Source organism: Notothenia rossii (assembly GCF_949606895.1).
Source record: "Notothenia rossii genome assembly, chromosome: 8".
Classification (NCBI taxonomy): Eukaryota; Metazoa; Chordata; class Actinopteri; order Perciformes; family Nototheniidae; genus Notothenia; species Notothenia rossii.
In genome coordinates, this window is record NC_136906.1 from 3,840,852 (window position 1) to 3,860,476 (window position 19,625).

At 40.4% G+C, this 19,625-nt stretch overlaps 1 protein-coding gene across 9 annotated transcripts in view; it reads left to right on the forward strand.

The window, feature by feature from the left end:
- LOC307015345 (adhesion G protein-coupled receptor F5-like) overlaps window positions 1-19,625 on the forward strand; it is an 84,480-nt gene that overhangs the window by 15,977 nt on the left and 48,878 nt on the right. For 8 of the 9 annotated variants that reach the window (XR_013801480.1, XR_013801481.1, XM_079643876.1 and 5 more), the window contains exons 8-17: window positions 98-149; window positions 8,117-8,263; window positions 8,348-8,512; window positions 8,894-9,046; window positions 14,241-14,405; window positions 14,792-14,935; window positions 15,024-15,194; window positions 18,854-18,955; window positions 19,063-19,209; window positions 19,363-19,533. Coding sequence is in view for 7 of the 9 variants with exons in the window: in XM_079643876.1 (XP_079500002.1) it covers window positions 98-149; window positions 8,117-8,263; window positions 8,348-8,512; window positions 8,894-9,046; window positions 14,241-14,405; window positions 14,792-14,935; window positions 15,024-15,194; window positions 18,854-18,955; window positions 19,063-19,209; window positions 19,363-19,533 (1,417 nt within the window). In the remaining 2 variants the exon portion in view is untranslated. The remainder of the gene's footprint in view (window positions 1-97; window positions 150-8,116; window positions 8,264-8,347; window positions 8,513-8,893; window positions 9,047-14,240; window positions 14,406-14,791; window positions 14,936-15,023; window positions 15,195-18,853; window positions 18,956-19,062; window positions 19,210-19,362; window positions 19,534-19,625) is intronic. The other variant, XM_079643874.1, reaches the window with a different exon arrangement.

A 19,625-nucleotide genomic window follows, 5' to 3' on the forward strand; every position in this document is an offset into this window, starting at 1 on the left:
GGTCAACGGTGTTTACAATACTCTACAGAAAATATGGGATCACAGCCTTCAATACACAAAGCAATTATTTGAACCTGAACCCCATCTGTTGTCTCAGGAACACAATGAAGAAGAATCATGTATACCTCACACCAGGGGGAAAAGGAGTGGTAAGTCTCATTATTAAATATTAAAGAATATTGATTAAGTATGGAAATCAGCTTATGTCCTACCTTTAATAAAAGGAGGGGAGGCCACCTTATTAAATAATTATAGACCCATCTCTAAATTGCCAGTTCTGGCCAAGGTTCTTGATTGCCTAGTGAGTGAGCAGGTAAAGGTGTTTTTATGTCAAATTAACATCCTATGTAAACATCAGTCAGGTTTCAGAAAGCAACATAGCACCATCACTGCGACAATGAAAGTGGTGAATGATATTGCGGGAGACAAAAAGCAGAGTTTTACAGCTCTTTATTGATCTTTCCAAAGCGTTCGATACCGTCGATCATCATATTCTGAAGCAGAGGCTGGCCAGTATTGGCATATCCAGCCATGCCGTAGGGTGGCTTGTGAACTTCCTCTCTGAAAGGTCCCAATGTGTTCAGTTTGATGGGCTCACTTCTGAGTGGTTAAACATTACAAATGGTGTTCCACAAGGTGCTGTTTTAGGTCTGCTTTTATTCTCCATCTATATCAACAGTTTAGGTCAAAAATGTGGATGGAGCAACTTTACATTTTATGCGGACGATACCGTGATGTACTGTGCAGGTCCCTCCATTAAGGAGGCTATTGTTAAATTACAGGCTGTTTTTAATATTATCCAGATGCAGCTCGCGGAGCTTAAGCTTTTTTTAAATGTTGATAAAAACTAAAGTAAAGCTTTTTTCAAAAGCCAAAAAGACACCGGAGACCACTTTGGATATTGTTATGTACGCAAGGACAAGTAATTGAAGTGCCTGTTATAAATACCTTGGTATCTGGCTTGATTATTGTCTCTCTTTTAAACTTCAGGTCAATAAACTGCTTAGAAAGCTAAGGGTGAATATAGGTTTCTTTTTAAGAAACAAGTCATGTTTCTCACTTGAGGCCAGGAAAAGGCTAGTCTCTGTGACCTTTTTACCTGTGCTGGACTACGGTGATTTGATCTAGTAGTGTATATGAATGCACCTGCCCATTACCTAATCAAGTTAGATGCCGCGTATCACAGCGCACTGAGATTTGTAACTAACTGTAAAGTATTAACCCATCACTGTACCCTTTATGCCAGAGCAGGCTTGCCTTCACTTACTGTACAGAGGCTCAGTCATTGGTACATGTTCATCTACAAAGCCATGTTGGATAAACTACCTTCTTACATCTGCTCTCTGATCTCTCGACGAATTGAAAGTAGCTATTGCCTGAGATCTCATGATGTGGTTTTATTAAATGTGCCAAGTGCTAGGACTGACTTTGGGAAAAAAGCTTTTAGATGCACGGCTCCACTAACTTGGAACAGTCTGCAAAAGGAATGGAAACTGAGCAATTTGGTTCCACTAAATGTTTTTGAAGCACGGATAGATGCTATCCAATCGGAAACTATTGGAACCTGTAAATGTCACTAGCTATGTAAACTTTAGTCGCTGTAAATATGCTGTATGATACGATTTCTGTTGTCTTATGCTTTATATGTATTCCTGTGGAACCTACTTGCAGCAGGTCACCCTTAAAAAAGAGATCAATGATCAATGATCAAAATGGGATTCACCTGCATAAATAAAGGTTTGAAATGAAATGATATATTGGAATAATAACACTTTATAACTGATAGCAAGTTTAAAAGATTTAAAACATGAGAGGTGTGACTCTGCTGTCCCCGGAATATGTAGTGTATATAGCTTAACAGCCAGATAAACTCCCTCCGTACACCAAGACTCTGAAGCCATGAATCCTTTGTCCACAGGTTTATTGGAATAAGGATGGTGTGAAACTAAAATAAACAAGACAAAATGTAATCAATTCTATGATCATTTTTACATGCACAAATATGCACAATGTATATATATTAGGGCCGGGACTTTAACGCGTTAATTAAGATTAATTAATTACACAAAAATTAACGCGTTAAAAAAATTAACGCATTTTAATCGCACTTATTTTTGCACCGCGGAACGTTTCTCACTGGATGAGTTTCAGGGGTACCGATTATACTGGAGCACCAACTAACGTTCATGACTTCAGACAACAACAAACCACAGTGAACAATAGTCAAACATGAACGAAGAAGCTGATGAGACCGCTTTGGTTGGCCCCGTGGATGGGACATTTTGTTTTAAAAAACGGACGGATGGAAGCATCGATAAGAGCACGGTTGTTTGCAATTTATGCAAAAAGGAATTTGCATATCACCGCAGCACATCAAGCCTCAAGTATCACCTCAATGCAAAACATGTAGCAGCTAGCGTGGAAGCTAGCTTGGACGTTAGCCCGACTCGGAGTACAAGGACCCACACCCAATTTGCGTTGATCAAACAGCGGCCTATGCAACAGAGAGATTTTATTTTTCATCAGGATATTGGAAGAATAGGAGGGATTGAGGTCAATCACTGGCACTTTTGTATTTCATTTTAAATGGTACACTTTATGTTGAACTATTTATTACGTTGTTGGTGCAACTGGCACTTTATGTTGAACTGTTTATTGTTTTGGCCAAGGTTATTGAGAGAGTTGGACTGAAATTGATTAGATTTTTTAAATCAACTGTTGGTAAATCAACAAAGTCTGTTATGGCCTCTGAAGCAACAGAGAGATGTTTTCTAATAGTCAGGGTTTCCAATGTTCTGAATGTACTTGAAAGTATTGTGTTTTACTTAAAAAACAAAGTGTTATAGTTTACAGAAGGTCTACCTACCTATAGGCTACCTGAATCTCTGAAATGTACTATATTCCTAAATATGCTATTGCTACACTTTATGGCAAAAATTGCACTTTTCTGTTGGTCTTGGTTAAGTACCACCTTGAAAAAAATAAACAATGTTTTGTTGCTTAAGCTTATGTATTCAGTCATTATTCAATGGTATACTAAAATCCATGTGAAAAAAAATTGCTTCTCACTGTTCTCAGGTCAAATATTTATGTGATTAAAAATGCGATTAATTTCGATTAATTAATTACAAAGCCTCTAATTAATTAGATTAATTTTTTTAATAGAGTCCCGGCCCTATTATATATATATCAACACAGCTTTAACATGAATTGAATTGCCTCGTTATATTTACTGTAAGCTTTTTAATGTATTTATTTTAATTCTAGAACTCAAACAGTTATAAATGGCATCATATTTTAAACATCTAGTCAACCATTTGTACATTTATTCATTTAACTCTCCTTGCATTAACCTTGCACAATATTGAGACAACTCGGAAGATTTCCAGCATTAAACATCACAGAATACAATATTTTCAAAAAATAATCATCTGTAATTGTTAATAACATAAACATAAACAATACGTACATACGATGCGATCAAAGGCATGAAGACGTATGCAGATGTAGCTGGATTTCTTTACAAACAATAGGCGCGTTCACACCGGAGTACTTTTCCCCGTACTTTTCCCGTTTAGTTCCGTTAGTACCCCTTATGTCGCGTTCACACCAAAAAGAGTACTAAGTGCCGGGAACTTTTACCCCCATGTTTAGTGCCTGCTAGAGAGGTGGTACTATCCTGGTACCAAAAAAGTACCAATTTCTATTGGCTGGGCGAATTGCAAACCACGCCCCGTAAAACTCTGAAAAGTTTTTTGAAGCCACCATTGTATTTGCTGGCATTAGCATTAGCATTAGCCCCGTGCACCAACGGAGAGTGAATAACTTATAGCAAAACAAAAAAAAACATGGGAGCTGTGGAGTGATGAGGAGGTGTCGGCGTTCTGGCGATTTACTCGCCAACTCCGGGGACTTCCGGCCGGGGACTTCGGGTGGCAGTACACGCCGTGAAGTGGTTTGCGGCCTGCCAGTAATCCCAAAGCAGAAGAAGAAGTGACGTCAGCGGCTTCATTTGCGTAATCTTCCCTCAGGAACTTATTCCGGTGTGAACGCGATTGTAACTTAGTGCCCTGGGGTACTAAGTGCCAGAGGTGTGGACTCGAGTCACATGACTTGGACTCGAGTCAGAATCGAGTCACCAATTTGATGACTTTGGACTCGACTTGATCACAAAACACTTGTGACTCGGCTTGGACTTGAACACCAATGACTCAGGACTTGACTTGGACTTGAGCCTTCTGACTTGAGGTGACTTGATACTTTAATTTATTCAAAAAAAGTTCCTCGCAATATATTTACCGAAGCAACACACCAAAACGTTGAATCTCCGCTCCTCCATGATATAGCTATTAACCAATCAGGTTGCAGGGGAGAGTCGTGACCATGACACTGCGTGATGCTGCGTGACCCAGCACTATCGAAAAAATGATAACTAGGGTAGTCGCATTCGGCTACAAAAACTATTCAGTTTTAAACAAAAAGCGAACGGCACAATGCTTAACCTGTGCCGCACACATCACAGATGGAGACGCAACAACCTCGAACTTTGTTCGCCATCTGAAACTGCAAAAAGAACGGTAAGTCAAGTCTACTATTAGCTGTTTGTTCATCTCATGCAAACGCTAGCTTAAAAACATAAAGTTAGCATTACAGGGGCCAAACCGCTAGGATAACGTTATGTTGCCGTTCTCCAGAGACAAGTAATGAATATCCCGCGTATGCGAGCCAGTTGTTGTGATTTGATTATGTGCAATGGGAACGGTCTATCAGGTAGTCATCATTGTGTCTATAAATATAGCCTTTATATTTACAAAAAACGAGCAGAAAGGTATCTAGTTCCCTCTCTATTTTCACTGATGGATAGCAGTAGTGTTGCACTCAGAAATTCGGTTCTCTTTCTTCACTGTTAGCACTTTAACCCCACAACGAGTACACTTTGAACACACACTTATTCTTTGCTGCGTCATACAATTTACTACCATAAACGCCATAAACTCCTTACTTATTTTAATCCACCGAAGAAGCCAGGTTCTTCTTCTACTAATTATTCTCTTGTCTACTCATAGGCGCCACATTGTGGCGAAAACTAGCAACAACAACAATATTAATACTGCTTCGAAGCACACAATATGGAGATGTGAATGACATTAGAAAATGATTAGGTACAACATTAAATACACATACAAATAGATTGCGGGGTCCCTTATAGCATACTGTACACAGTGGAATTAAACATTCTTAAGATTAACGTTGCATTAACTTAACATCAGGGATCTTATTAATAAATTCCTGCTGACAGTCACTGTAGCCTAACCTTACTGATCCCTCTTAAAATAAAAATAAAAACATGTTACTTTACCAGCAGAGAGAAAATTGATAATTCAATTATTAATGTGACTAATAAAGAGCAGTTTGATCTGCAATTCGAGAAACAACAACAATGCATTTACTAATTATTGTTTTCTTCATATGTTTACCTTTTTACAGATATGAAGAATACCAGAGGAACAAAAGCATTACAAATGATGCACAACAGCCTTCAGTCTCACAGTTTTTTGGCAACCAAGATGGACAGTACAGCATGAATCATCCACAGCAGAAAGCTATCACCAATGCAATACTGTCCGACTTAGTTGTCGATTGCAGCTTGCCCCTGTCAATTATTGAGAATAAGAGTTTTCGCCACTTTCTGACAGCAGTTGACAGAAAGTACAGGCCAGTTTGTCGCAGGACACTGACTGTGAAAGTAGAGAACCTTGCTGTGGAAAGACGTTTAAAATAAAAAACCCGGATGAGCAATATAAATCATGTCTCAGTCACTGTGGACATTTGGTCTGACAGAAAGATGAGGGGATTCTTTGGTGTTACTGCACACTATTTAGAGAAGGATGACGAGAGGATAGAGCTGAAATCCAATCTCCTGGCCTGCGACCGCTTCAAAGGCTCACACACAGCGGAAAGAATCTGTGAGCAATTTGAGGCTGTATGTGATGAGTACAGCATTAAAAACAAGATAGACTACATTATTAGTGACAATGCCGCCAACATGCGTAAGGCGTTCACTGTGTGCTTCCCAACGGAGCAAGAAGATGAAGATGTTGATGAAGAGGATGATCTTGATGACCCAGAGCTATGGGATGACCTTTCCCTTGAGGATCAGGAAACGGTAGATGCTGCCCTGGCAAAAAAACAGCGCTTGCAGTGTTTTGCGTACACACTGCAGCTGGTGGTGGGAGACGGATTGAAGGAAACAAAAGGAACGACCTCTTCTCTTGCAAAGTTGTGGAAGCTCAGCTCACTGCTGGTTACAAGCACAACTTTTAAAGATGTGTTTGATGCTGAATTTGGGGAACAAAGAGGCATCCCTGCTGCTGTCACCACAAGATGGAACTCGACACTCAGGCAAGTGAAGGCAGTACTCCGTTGTGAACATCCGAAGCTTTGCCGAGAACTAGAAAAGGCTGGGCACAAGGAGTTGTTGTTCACAGCACGGGAGTGGAATGTTTTGAAGGAGTTGGTGGATATCATGAATCCATTTGGAGAAACAACAGATTTGACACAAGGGGAAAAGATAGTGACAATCAGTTCTGTTGTTCCATCTGTCCTGTCCCTACATCACCACTTCAAGAAGCTGAAGCCACAAGTCCAGTTCCTCAGCAGCCTGGTTAGAAGTCTCCAGGTGTCCCTGAAGAAAAGGTTTGGGGGGATTTTCATCAATGTGAAAATGGCCACATTAACACAGGATGGAACAACTGCCCCCTTTTCAGATCCTGTGTACCTCAAAGCAGCTGCTCTTTCTCTGATGTGGATAGACCACCATGTGCTGGTCAGTCTTGAGGTCAAAGCTGAGGTTCTACAACATGCGAAAGGTAAACTTAATTGAGTTTATTATTACTATTTTACTCATAATTTCCTTTTAATTGATTGCAACAATAATATGTGTTCAGTTGAACCTACTGCATCACCAATACAACATAAAATAAGGGCTCTTTTGTGTCTTTTTTGTTTTGTTTTTACATGTTTTGCCAGAACTGATCCTGCGAGAGGCTGTGGAGACAGAGCAACCTACGCCTTGTGTTGATGAGGAAGAGCAAGAGAGCCTTGGACAAGGTGAAGGGCTGTTTGCTGCCTACCATAAGAGGAAGAAGAAGGATGTTGGGACCACTCCAGCACTGCAGCTCAGTCACTATCTCCACATCGCTGACGGACAGAATGTCCTTTTGTTCTGGGCAATGAACATGAAGGTTCTTCCTTCGCTGTTCAAAGTGGCCATGAGAGTTTTGGCAGTGCCTGCCTCCAGTGCTCCGGTGGAGCGAGTTTTTAGCCATGGTGGCATCATCCTGCAACCCCATCGTGCACAAATGAGTGACCGACTTTTGACCAATTTGGTCTTTTGCAAATGCAATGCATTAAAGGGCCCCGAGATAATAGAAAAAGTGTGGGAGAATGAAACTGTTACTTAATTTGGGCAAATTTGGTCTCTTGGACCCTGAGATTGATGCATCTATAACTTGTGTTTTTCACTCACTCACTCTGTCTGACAATAACAAACACATACTTCATATAATTTTTCATAATAAAAAAAAGCCCACAAATTGTGTGGCTGAAGGAAACTGTTACTTCATTTTATGTTTATGCAACTGTTATGTTGAAAATCACATAATGACTTGTTTAAGACTCGGTTTTCAAAGTTTAGGACTTGGGACTTGACATGAACTTGCCCAACCTGACTTGAGACTTGACTCGGACTCGAGCGCAAAGACTTGAGACTTGACTCGGACTTGCAAAACAATGACTTGGTCCCACCTCTGCTAAGTGCTAATAGCACATTGCTCACAGAGCCATGCTTTGCCTATTTCCTCTCTAATGATCACCTGACACACCCATCTGATGATGTCATCCTGATTCTTAAAGGGACCACGACCAGGCACAATAGGCACACAGAAAATAGCCCAGCAAATGCATACAATACTAAACTTAGCTGTAACAGAACAGTGACTCATCTCATCGAACTCAAAAAAGTAGTTCCCCAAATACCAACTATTAAGAACTTGTATATTGTGTGTGGATGATTTAAAACAATGTTTATTTTTTGTTTGTATTTCAATCTCTCTAGTGGCTACAAACCAATGGAATTACACGCTTGATGTTGTATTGAATGCCTCTGATGTGGCAATAATTCAGCAGTTTCAGTCCTCTTTGAACAGTTTTCCCATACAACTTAGTAACAACACAGAGATCTCGGACATTACCTTCACAACAGGTGAGTCATTTGAGTAGCTATGTTGACCTTCTTACCAACATATAAACACCTTTTATGCAATACTGATCACTTTTCTTTCATCAGTGTGTTCCTCGACTGCCACTGGCTTCCAGTGTAGATGTGAGGACAATTTTGCTTGGCCATACAGCACATGTGTCACGTATGGAGCCTGTGATTCCATCGTTAGTGGCATCTGTACATGCATTGATGCTATTCCAGCTGATGGACAGTCCTGCCAGGAAATATCAGGTGAACAAGTCATTACTTATTGATTTCCGTTCATTGCTAATTACCAGCAGCAGCCTGGTGAAGGAAGAGCTATAGTTAGGGTCAATTCAATTCAGCGAAATTCACACAATTTACATGCACAAAAACCTTTTTAACCCAAGAAAGCATACATTTTCTTTTCTAATTTTTCGAGTGGCTAATTTTTCGAGTGGCTTTTTTTTTTGAATAAGAGACATTACATTTTTTACATTTAGAGGGATCATTAATAGACCATTAGCTCTAAGATAAAACACATACTTAAGTATTACTTTAAATGACTACAGCTTAATTTGAGTGAATTCTCTACATTGATATGTCCTTTAACCAAAAGAGACCCTAAGTCATGTTGTTTTTTTCCTACAGGGCTTCTGGCTCAGGTTGAGTACGATGTGGATGTTGACCTGAATTTTACTGATATTGGGACCCTGGACGCCCTTAGAAGCATCCTGGATGAAGGTGGCTTTTCCCTAGCCTTGGGTCCAACTGTGAACGTCACACACATTAACATCACCACAGGTAAGCATGGTGGTAAAAACATGGGGGAAAAATGTTGTTAGACAAGACAAACGGCGTCTGGGTATTAACGTGTACTGTGTCCTTTTCCCCCACATTTGACCATGTGATACTGCATATCACAGGGTCAAACTGCAGAAAGGATGAATTTCCATAGACCCCGATGTTAAAATGCCCAACTTTACGGCAGAAATAAACATGTTTCTACCCCTGGATGCAATAAAAGATATTCGGGATGTACTTAGATTCCACCTTCATGATTATTAATTGTTGAGTGAATTGTTTTATAACGCAACCCTTTTATTTATGTTAGGTCTTAAAGTTGTTGCATAAATTAGGGCGTGGTCACTTTGATGGACAGGTACGTGCCTCACTGTCAGCTAACAACAGCTTGTCCACTCTGCTAGGCTACAACGTTAGCTAGTTTTAGTTACTGTATTTTACCCCTTTAGCCGTGTTCGTGGTGATTGTTCCTTTTAGGGAATGTTATTACAAATACCAGACAATTAAAACATCGTGCTGTGCGGTTGAATGTACTAACAGAACTTCCAAGAACTTCCAAGAAGTCTAAAATGATAATAATATACATGTTAACCCCGTTAGCAGGTGTTTGTGTGCTTGTTAGCTTAGCTTGTTATATAACTTATTAGCCAGCAAAGGACGTACCCTTTATACATATACATATACAGTTTAGTTTATGATTCAGCCTTGGGTAAGACTTTTATAGTCTATGGCTATGACGCCCATAATGCTAAATGGGAGCAAATGTTAATAGTGGACCCAATTATCCCAGTGGTGGCCGCCGGAGCTAACGGAGCCGCAGGGGGCTAGCTCCAGCCGGCGTCCCGGAGCTAGCCCCCTGCGGCTCCGTTAGCTCCGGGCGGCGGAGTCCGGCGTTATAACTGGAGATCAAGGAATGCAGCGAAAACGCGGACTTGGTTCGCCTGCTGTAGTATTAGCGAAATAAATGATGTTGAACAAGGCTTATTAAGCTGAACATCGCCACAATTGTTCTGCTATGTATCGGTGCTTCTTTTATTTAGTGTGAATGACAAGCATTAAGAATAACAAAAAATAGCTAATTCTCTTGCAGATTGTCTCATTTCATTATGAATGTAACGTTTATATAGTGGAACTACACTGTTTTATCAAAACCAAAGTGCCATGCAGTAACTTGTATTTAGCATGTATTTCATGTTATCTTAGCTTCTTAGCCTGAGCTAGCTCTGTTACTTCCAGCTCGGAGGCAGCAGGTCCCGCCTCGGCTCCGCCTCTTTGCCCTTATTTGGGTCAGGCTGGAGCAGGCAGCAGTTAGACTCTGACGTCACTGTGAAGCCGTTAGTGGCCGACTCCGCCTAGAAAGGGCTTCTCGGCAACTCTGCAGAATCCTATGGGTGACGTCACGGACACTACATCCATTTATATATACAGTCTATGGTTTGAACAGACCATTACTCCTCAACACAATATCATCTAAAATATGTCCCATTGGACCTAAAGCCTATTCGTCCAGCACCTAGAAACCAAACACCTCGTCTCAGTCCAAGGAACAGAAGTATATGGCTAATTATTAGGCAGAATGGTGTAATCAGATTGTGCCTGCCAAGAGTTTTTTTATGTTGGCAAGTTTACTATGGCAAAGTAGAGCAGGTCATGCCTTTCCCAACAGGAAAAATATCATGAAGGTCCATCAGTCTGCATAACAATAATCTATTTGCTTCTGTTTGTTGCGCAGGGAGGGTGTAAGCATTTCTATCACTCGCACAATAGGTTTGTTTTTGGGGGTAATGTGCTGTTGGACATATTGGTTCAATGGGACATCCTTCTGACCATTAAGCTGCTTTCAAATGATACACGTCGAAACGGCTCTGCGCTCATGTTGTGTATTTTTTAGAGAGAGCAGTGCTGCCCGACTAGGCGGAAGCGCTTCTCTCGGTGTCGCACATCACTCAAATTTGTCGCCAAGCACGGCGCTCAAAGGTCAAATAATTTAAACATCGACCTTGTTTAACGCTGACCTTCGCAACCAATCAGATGCAAGCTGTGATATGCTAGCAGGCAAATTTGCTCTTTGCTCACCACGTGGATGGAAGCAGAGCCTTGCAGTGAAAACAGCCAGTATGGTTACCTCCCGTGCTAGCTTGTGCCGCTACATACAGCTGTCATCTGATTGGTTGTGAGTCCAAAGGTCAATCAGATGACAAACCAGGTACATTTCTAAATAATTTCAACTTGGAATGCATCGCTTGGCAACAATTTCGAGCCATGCACAACACAGAAGGCAGTTCTTCCGCCTATTCAGGTGGCATCGCTCTCTCCATAGAAACACAATGTCAGTGCAGAGTCATTCTACTGTGTATCATGAGAATGCAGCGTTCTCGAATGACTGGCCGTCAATACTAAGCACTACACTATAAATCAAGTAGGCTATGGATGTAATGGAACTAATGTTCCCCATAAATACTCATCTGTGGGAGTATTTGCAAATGATCTGAGTGATCACTGTGTTGAAGCCACAATTAGGCACACAAAAGTCCTAAAGGGTAAACCTCGCATTATCAGTAAGAGAGACAAAAAACATTTTGTGGAGCAGGGTTTTGTACATGATCTGTTTTATTTTGATTGGGGTAAAATCGATCTGTGTGCTGATGTAGAAACTGCATGGTCTTATTTTTCTCTTGGTTTTATGGAAATTATAGATAGACATCAGCTGAATTATCTAATCTCCGACATGAGAGAAACAAGGCCTGGGCAATGGCTAGGAAATCAGGCTCAGAGGTAGAATGGCTACACTTTAGGCAGCTAAGAAATGGCCTCACATCGCAAATCAAAAGTGCTAATTCTAAGTATTATCTGTCAGTTACCACAAATAACCTGAATAATCCTGGAACATTTTGAAAAGCCATAAAATCGATATCCACCGGTGATATCCGTAATGAGCTACCTCTGTGCATTACCACAGCATCTGGCACTATATCGGACAGGGCCACTATGTTAAATAGTTTTAATGAGCATTTTGTGTCCTGTGGCTCTCTGTTTGATTCTGTTACTAACTCTGCTTCTGTGAACACTACAGTCTGTGACTCTGAAAAACGTGTTTTGGAAAACTCTTTTAGTTTTTCTCCTTTTACTGTTGATGTTGTTCGTGAAGCTTTAACCAAGTTCGATCATAAGAAACCGGCTGGACCAGACAACGTAGAACCTTTCTTTTTAAGGATAGCTGCAGATTTTATTGCTCCACCTCTCACTACTCTTTTTAACCTCTCCATCAGCACAAACACAATTCCAAAATTGTGGAAGTCAGCGTATGTCCTGCCTCTACTAAAAGGTGGGGAGGCCACTTTATTAAATAATTATAGGCCCATCTCTAAATTATCAGTTCTGTCTAAGGTTCTTGAATGCCTAGTGAGTGAACAGGTAAAGGTGTTTTTATGTACAAATCACATCCTGTCTAAACATCAGTCAGGCTTCAGAAAGCAACATAGCACCATCACTGCCACAATGAAAGTGGTGAATGATGTGGCGAGTATTTTAGATAATAAGCAGAGTTGTGCAGCTCTAATTATTGACCTGTCCAAAGCGTTTTGATACCGTCGATCATTGCATCTTAAAGCAGAGGCTACTCAGTATTGGCATATCCAGCCATGCAGTAGGGTGGCTTGTGAACTTCCTCTCTGAAAGGTCCCAATGTGTTCATTTTGATGGGCTGTCTTCTGAGTGGTTAAACATTACTAATGGTGTTCCTCAAGGTTCTGTTTTAGGTCCACTTTTATTCTCCATCTACATCAATAGTTTAGGTGAAAATGTCGATGGAGCAACCTTACATTTTCATGTGGATGATACCGTGATGTACTGTGCAGGTCCCTCCATTCAGGAGGCTGTTGTTGAATTGCAGGCTGTTTTTAACATTATTCAGACTCAGCTCTCTGAGCTAAAGCTTCTTATAAATGTTGATAAAACCAAGGTAATGCTCTTTTCAAAAGCTAAAAAGACACCAGAGCCTGTTGTAGATATTGTAACTACGCAAGGAATAAAACTTGAAGTGGTTACCTGTTACAAATACCTTGGTATCTGGCTTGATGATTGTCTCACTTTTAAACGTCATGTCATTAACCTGCTTAAAAAACTGTGGGGTTAGGCTAGGTTTCTTCTACAGGAACAAGTCCTGTTTCTCGCTTGAGGCCAGGAAAAGGCTAGTCACTGTGACCTTTTGACCTGTGCTGGACTACGGTGATTTGATCTATAAGAATGCACCTGCCAATTGCCTGGCCAAGTTAGATGCTGCGTATCACAGCGCACTGAGATCTGTGACAAACTGTAAAGCATTAACCCATCACTGTACCCTGTATGCAAGGGCTGGTTTGCCTTCACTAACTGTACGGAGGCTCAGTCACTGCTACATTTTCATATACAAAGCCATGTTAGGGAAACTTCCATCCTACATCTGCTCCCTGATCTCACGGCGAATTGTAAGTGGATACTGCCTGAGATCGCATGCTGTGGTTTTATTAAATGTGCCAACTGCTAGGACTGTCTTAGGGAAGATAGCATTTAGATGCGCAGCCCCACTGTCTTGGAATAGTCTGCAATTGAAATGGAAACTGAGCAATTCGGTTCCACTAAATGTTTTTAAAGCTCGGTTGGATGCTACTCAATCGGAAGCGGTTGGTACCTGTTCATGTGGATAGTTATGTAAATTGTAAACCCTGTAATGGTGCTGTATGAAGTCCTTTTGTTGTTCTGTTTATGTTTTTTGTATGTTTCATGTGGAACCTACTTGAGAAGGTCTCCCTTGAAAAAGAGATCAATGATCTCAATGGGATACACCTGGATAAATTAAGGTTTGAAATTAAATGAAAAAAACTGCTGCATATCATTTACGTGGTTGGCTGTGGCTCAGGATGTAAAGTTGGTCGTCAACTAATCCGAAGATCAATGGTCCTGCTCCTTCTGTCTGCATTGAAGTGTCATTGGGCAAAGATACCCTGGCAAAGTATCTCCCAAGGCACAGCAAAATGTGGAGATAAGCATTAGATAGATCCTCATGAGTCCATTTAGTCAACTTGTTAACCCTGCCATCAGTTTATAAATGTGTGTGAATGGATACATCTTGACGTGTAAGGCAGATGGACTTTGAGTAGTGCTAAGACTATAACTGATTATAATGTCTGTTTAATTGTTTTTCTTTTTAATGTAGTTTGTTACCCAAATGGTTCAAACTTCCAGTGCAGATGTGAGGAACAGTATGTGTGGTCATTAAGCAACTGTAATACATATGGAGCCTGTGATGACATCATTGACAACACGTGTGGGTGTATCAACAGTATTCCTACCAATGGACAATACTGCTTGCCACAGACAGGTGATACACTTTTACATTTAAAGTAACATCACACATGTGGATATCATATTTACTGGTATTGTTTTCGGCACTGTAATCTGTATTTCGTTATTTTAAAAAAGTATTTGTGTCCTTTCAATTCTCTCTCACTCAAGGTGACCTCATATTTAATAGGCCTACTATAGGATTACAAACATGAGCAAATCTAAATGAGCAAACTGAAAATATCAAACAATATGACAAAATGAAAAGAATGAGGATGAGAGAAACATGAATACCTATTCTTGACCATAATTGCATTTCATTTTCTTCACTCAGCAATTTTGCCCAGATGTCATGACATGACCTAGATTTGGAACAAATTACTTACAAATAATTGTCTCTAATTTGACTCTCTTTTTCTACAGTACCTTTAGTATTTGATGAATACCAGATTATTATCGAGGTGAATACCAGCGATGTGGATCAGCTGAGGAACGTCCTGAACAGTTTAACTTTTCCTGTCCAGATCAGCTCCTCAGTTAACATATTAGATGCCAATATCACCACAGGTAAGAACAAATGCATTAAATCCTTTTTTAATATCTATTTCAAACTTCTTCCTTTTTCACAAGAGAAACTATGTTATTCTCTTTAAAGTTTGCAGCCAAGATAACACTGGGTTTCAGTGCCACTGTGAAAATGACTATCTTTGGCCGTGTGATAAGTGTGACACCTATGGGAAATGTGATGGTAATACAAGCAACACATGTGGATGCATCAATGCCATTCCTCCTGATGGACAATACTGCCAGCCTGCTGATCAATACAGTAAGTTGGTTTGCAGGTTTGTTTACTTTTAGGATCCTATTTCTATTTTCTGTCTCTACTGTAACATGTCTCCATGCTTTAATGTAGAAAAGCTCTTTATTTTTCTCCTACTGCCTGTGCTGCAGCACCTCTTTTCACCCTCTGTCTGAAACCAGAGCCCAGTCTGCTCTGATTGGTTAGCTAGCCGTTTTTGGGATTGGTCAGGCTCTTAAAGATGTGGTTGAAATGGGGGGGAGGGGGAGAGTGTGGGAGAGAAACTCTCTGGAGGGAACACAGGAATTGTAGCCTTTGCAGACCATTAACATGCACAAAAACCTACATAACACACACTACAGGCAAGGGAAAACCCCAAACCACAATACTGAGATGTAAAAATGTAAGATCATTTACTGATATTGGGACCGTGGACGCACTTAGAAGCATCCTGGATGAAGGTGGCTTTTCCCTAGCCTTGGGTCCAACTGTGAATGTCACACACATTACCATCACCACAGGTAAGCATGGTGGTAAAAGCATGGGGGAAACATTTTGTTAGACAAGACAAAGGGCGTCTGGGTATTGAAATATACTTTGACCTTGACTTTTAAAGGCCCAGCGAAGTGCATTTTTTTGCACCAAAATGAAATGGCAGTTTCATTCCTTACATATCATTGTGCCTGTTCATGGCTAAAATAATTTTTAATAATTCATAATTAATGAATTATTAATTTTGCCATCTGAGCCTAACGGAAGTTGCAGACGATAGTGGCTGTGACGTCACAAGATGTACCCAGTTGCGATTGTAAACATGGCGGAGACTCTGGAAAGTGATACTAGTGTGAGAGAAATGATTGATTTGGACAGCTTTTCGGACAGGATAGATGAGGAAAGTGATCAATCTGGTGCACTTTGAGGGCAACATTAAGAGATTTATGGATACAGCTCTCAACACTCATATGAAACATATATTTCAATAATCAAAAAACATTGGAATGATTTCTTAACCTATTTTATACAACTAATATTACATAGATGGAAATATTAGTTTACATAGATGACCAAACCCACTGAGATAACTTAGGCTACAGTTTACCTCCCTGAGCTGACGTTATCTCTCTCAGTCCCACAGGAGAGCACTCTCTCTCTCCTTATTGTTGAAACAGCTAATCTCCGTTAGCTCCGAGCTAGCACCAGATGCTAACAACAACCCTGTAACTCTGTCAGTCTCTCTTTCTCTCTCTCTCGAATCGACCACTGGCCTTTATTTATCATGATCAATCAAATAATCTACGAAACAATGACCCCAGCCAGGCTCACCTTCATCTTTTGGGAACAGAAACATCGCCACTTCGGCAGACTTGACATTACTACAGCCAGCGGCAATGCATCGTTTCCCCTGTGTTTTTCATCCCTCTTTCTTCACTGTCGCCTCCATTGTCAGGTTTTCTCGATTGGCAATCACTTCCAGTCGACTCCGACACACTTTCCAGGAAAATACTAGCTCAAAAACGTTGAGAAATTCGACTTTGAAAAAGAGAAAAAACGAACGGTGGTGAATGTAAACAGTGCAGCGGCGTCCATCTCGTGACGTCACGCAGTAGATCGCAAGCCACGCCCACGAAGGCGAAGGTCGACTGCAGATTTCCCCGGAAAATTCAAAACTCGTCAAATTTGTTGCTATTCCAACATTTTTTGATATGGGTTCCAATGGACAATTCTGGTCATTACTATACGTATTAGCATAACAGATCATGCACAGGTGCACACTTCACTGGGCCTTTAAATGTAATATTCAGAAATATATAGTAAGTTTTGTTCAAACTAGCGATGTCACGACATATAAGTAAGTATGTATATCATGTTAATAAACCACATTATAATATGATGTAAATAATTCAGCGTTCTTTTTTTTATTTTTATTGCGAAAGTTGTGACAGCCCTAATTAAAGCTTTTAAAATGTGCGTGTGACAATATACAGTAGTAACTATCTTATTAGTCCCACCCTTTATAGTTGTTTCTACTGCAGTTCTCTATCAGATAGACAGTTTGGCCACACAAGGCCGACATGAAAACGCAGAAAACGATAACGATAAAGGGTCCCAAGGTGGGTTGATCTGCGGACTAAACGCTCTGGGGGGGCAAACGGCTCCTTGATTACGCCCTATAACGATCATTTCCTGCTAACGATGACGCATTAGCCCCAGTGTTTCAAGCCAGGTCCCGGTATCTCACAGGACAGTGCACCCAGCAGGAGCTTCCAGCTAGATTTGATTGATATGGACATAAACCCGAGTAAAGTCTAATCGGACAGGAGAGGAGACACGCAGCTTTGCATGATAACCTGCAGATCCGCCCGCTGTGATGGAGCGACGAGCGGAACAAAACACACACTTCATGTTAGATCATCACCCTTAGCTATTTTAATTACCTCTGTCACTACCCGATCCGTCCCCCTGCCCGATCGGTACTGTGCATGTGCGAGATGCTCCGCCATATAGGAGAACTCCGGACGGCAACCCAAGATGGACACTTGACACATTGGCTTTTAGCAAAGCTCAAAAATAAAACGAGAGAGAGATGAGTTATTGTTACTTCACTATTATTTAACAACTCTTTTTATTGGGTTCTTTTATTTGGGGTTTAGTACATTGTTAGAATAAGTGAGAAATTAATTTAACTTCTGTTAGACAGCCATATGCCATACATTTTTGCATACATTCACAGTAAATATTTATTCAGTATGATAGCTGTCTAACAGAAGTTAAATTCATTTCTCACTTATTCTGACAATGTACTCAACCCCAAATAAAAGAACCCAATAAAAAGAGTTGTTAAATAATAGTGAACTCACGTTGTAATAACAATAACTCATCTCTCTCGAGTTTTATTTTTGAGCTTTGCCAAAAGCCACTGTGTCAAGTGTCCTACTTGGGTTGCCGTCCGGAGTTGTCCAATATGGCGGACCATCTCGCACATGCGCAATAGAGATCGGGCAGGGTGACGAATCGGGTAGTGACAACCTCAACCATGCATGCGCGAGAAGTCTTCTTCGCTGCTTTTGGTGTATTTTGTGGCAGAAGAACAGCGCCACTTACAGGCCCAGCATAAGTACTACAGCGTCTCCAGCGGTTCGAGCTGTCTCGTGTGAACGGACACGTTTCTGGTGTCTATTGCGTGTAGACAGAAGACTTTTTTGATAACGATTTTGGTGCGTTTCCGTTATCGTCCTTGTGTGGCTGCAGCCTAGGATGACTCGACTCTTTTAAATTGTTATATCCAGAAAATGAAGTGAGTGATTTTCAAACTTTCTGGTTATATAATAAATACAAATGATAATGTCATGTAAGCAATCCATCATTTTTCTTTTTCACTTTGGTTAAGGGAACAGACTTTTCTTTACCTTTCTTGTACATCTATTTTTATTAGCAGTAAAGCAGATACAACGCACAATAATCAAATGTAAAGATAGATTCCACTAAAGTGTAATATTGTTATATTTCTTTTTTTAAATGTCTAAAGGTATCATGATATTATTATCACTAATTCATTTGGTCACATTCATTGTACAGTATAACATATTTTCATATTCTGATAGCCCTTTTTCCAGCTCTTAAAATATGCATCATATAACAAAGAGAAGCAATTATATAAGAACTTCTCTCTCTGTTACTTCTTACAGATGTTACAGCTTGTCCTCTTATAACAACTCCATCACCAACAACTCCATCACCAACAACTCCATCACCAACAACTCTTCTTACAACAACTCCATCACCAACAAGTAAGACTTAAAGGACAGTATTTTATCAAATAAAAACCAAAGGACAATATTAATTACAAGTGAGACATCAACTGTATTTTTTTTTCTTTAAAATTCTCTCCCTGCAGCTCCTCCTATTCTCTTTGAATACATCATTTTGGTTGAGTTGAACACCACAGCTACTCTAATAAATCAACTGAGTACCATTCTGAGAAGCATCCGTTACCCCTTTATCCTCAACAACGCACAAATCCTTGATGTAAACATTTCTACAGGTGCAGATACAATACTATAAATATATGAAATATGTGTTGGTGTTGTCAACCCTAAGTGTGAATCTAAAAGTTGTAAAACACACTTTACTAATATGACAGTTAGGAAAACTCATTACATGTGTGAAATTCATTGAGTTTTTGTTTGGTCCCAAGTTTGCTCTCCGAGCAGTTCTGGTTACCAGTGCAGATGTGAGGATCAGTATCGTTGGTCATGTGACCAGTGTTTACGGTATACATCCTGTGACAACATCACTGGGGACACATGTGGATGCATCAATGCCATTCCTCCTGATGGGCAATACTGCCAGCCTTCTGGTCAAAACAGTAAGTTGGTCCTCAGTAATCACTGCATTCTGGCCAGCATTTGATTTGCCTTATTGTCAAAATCTTTATCCTTAATTGCATGAAACTCTCTC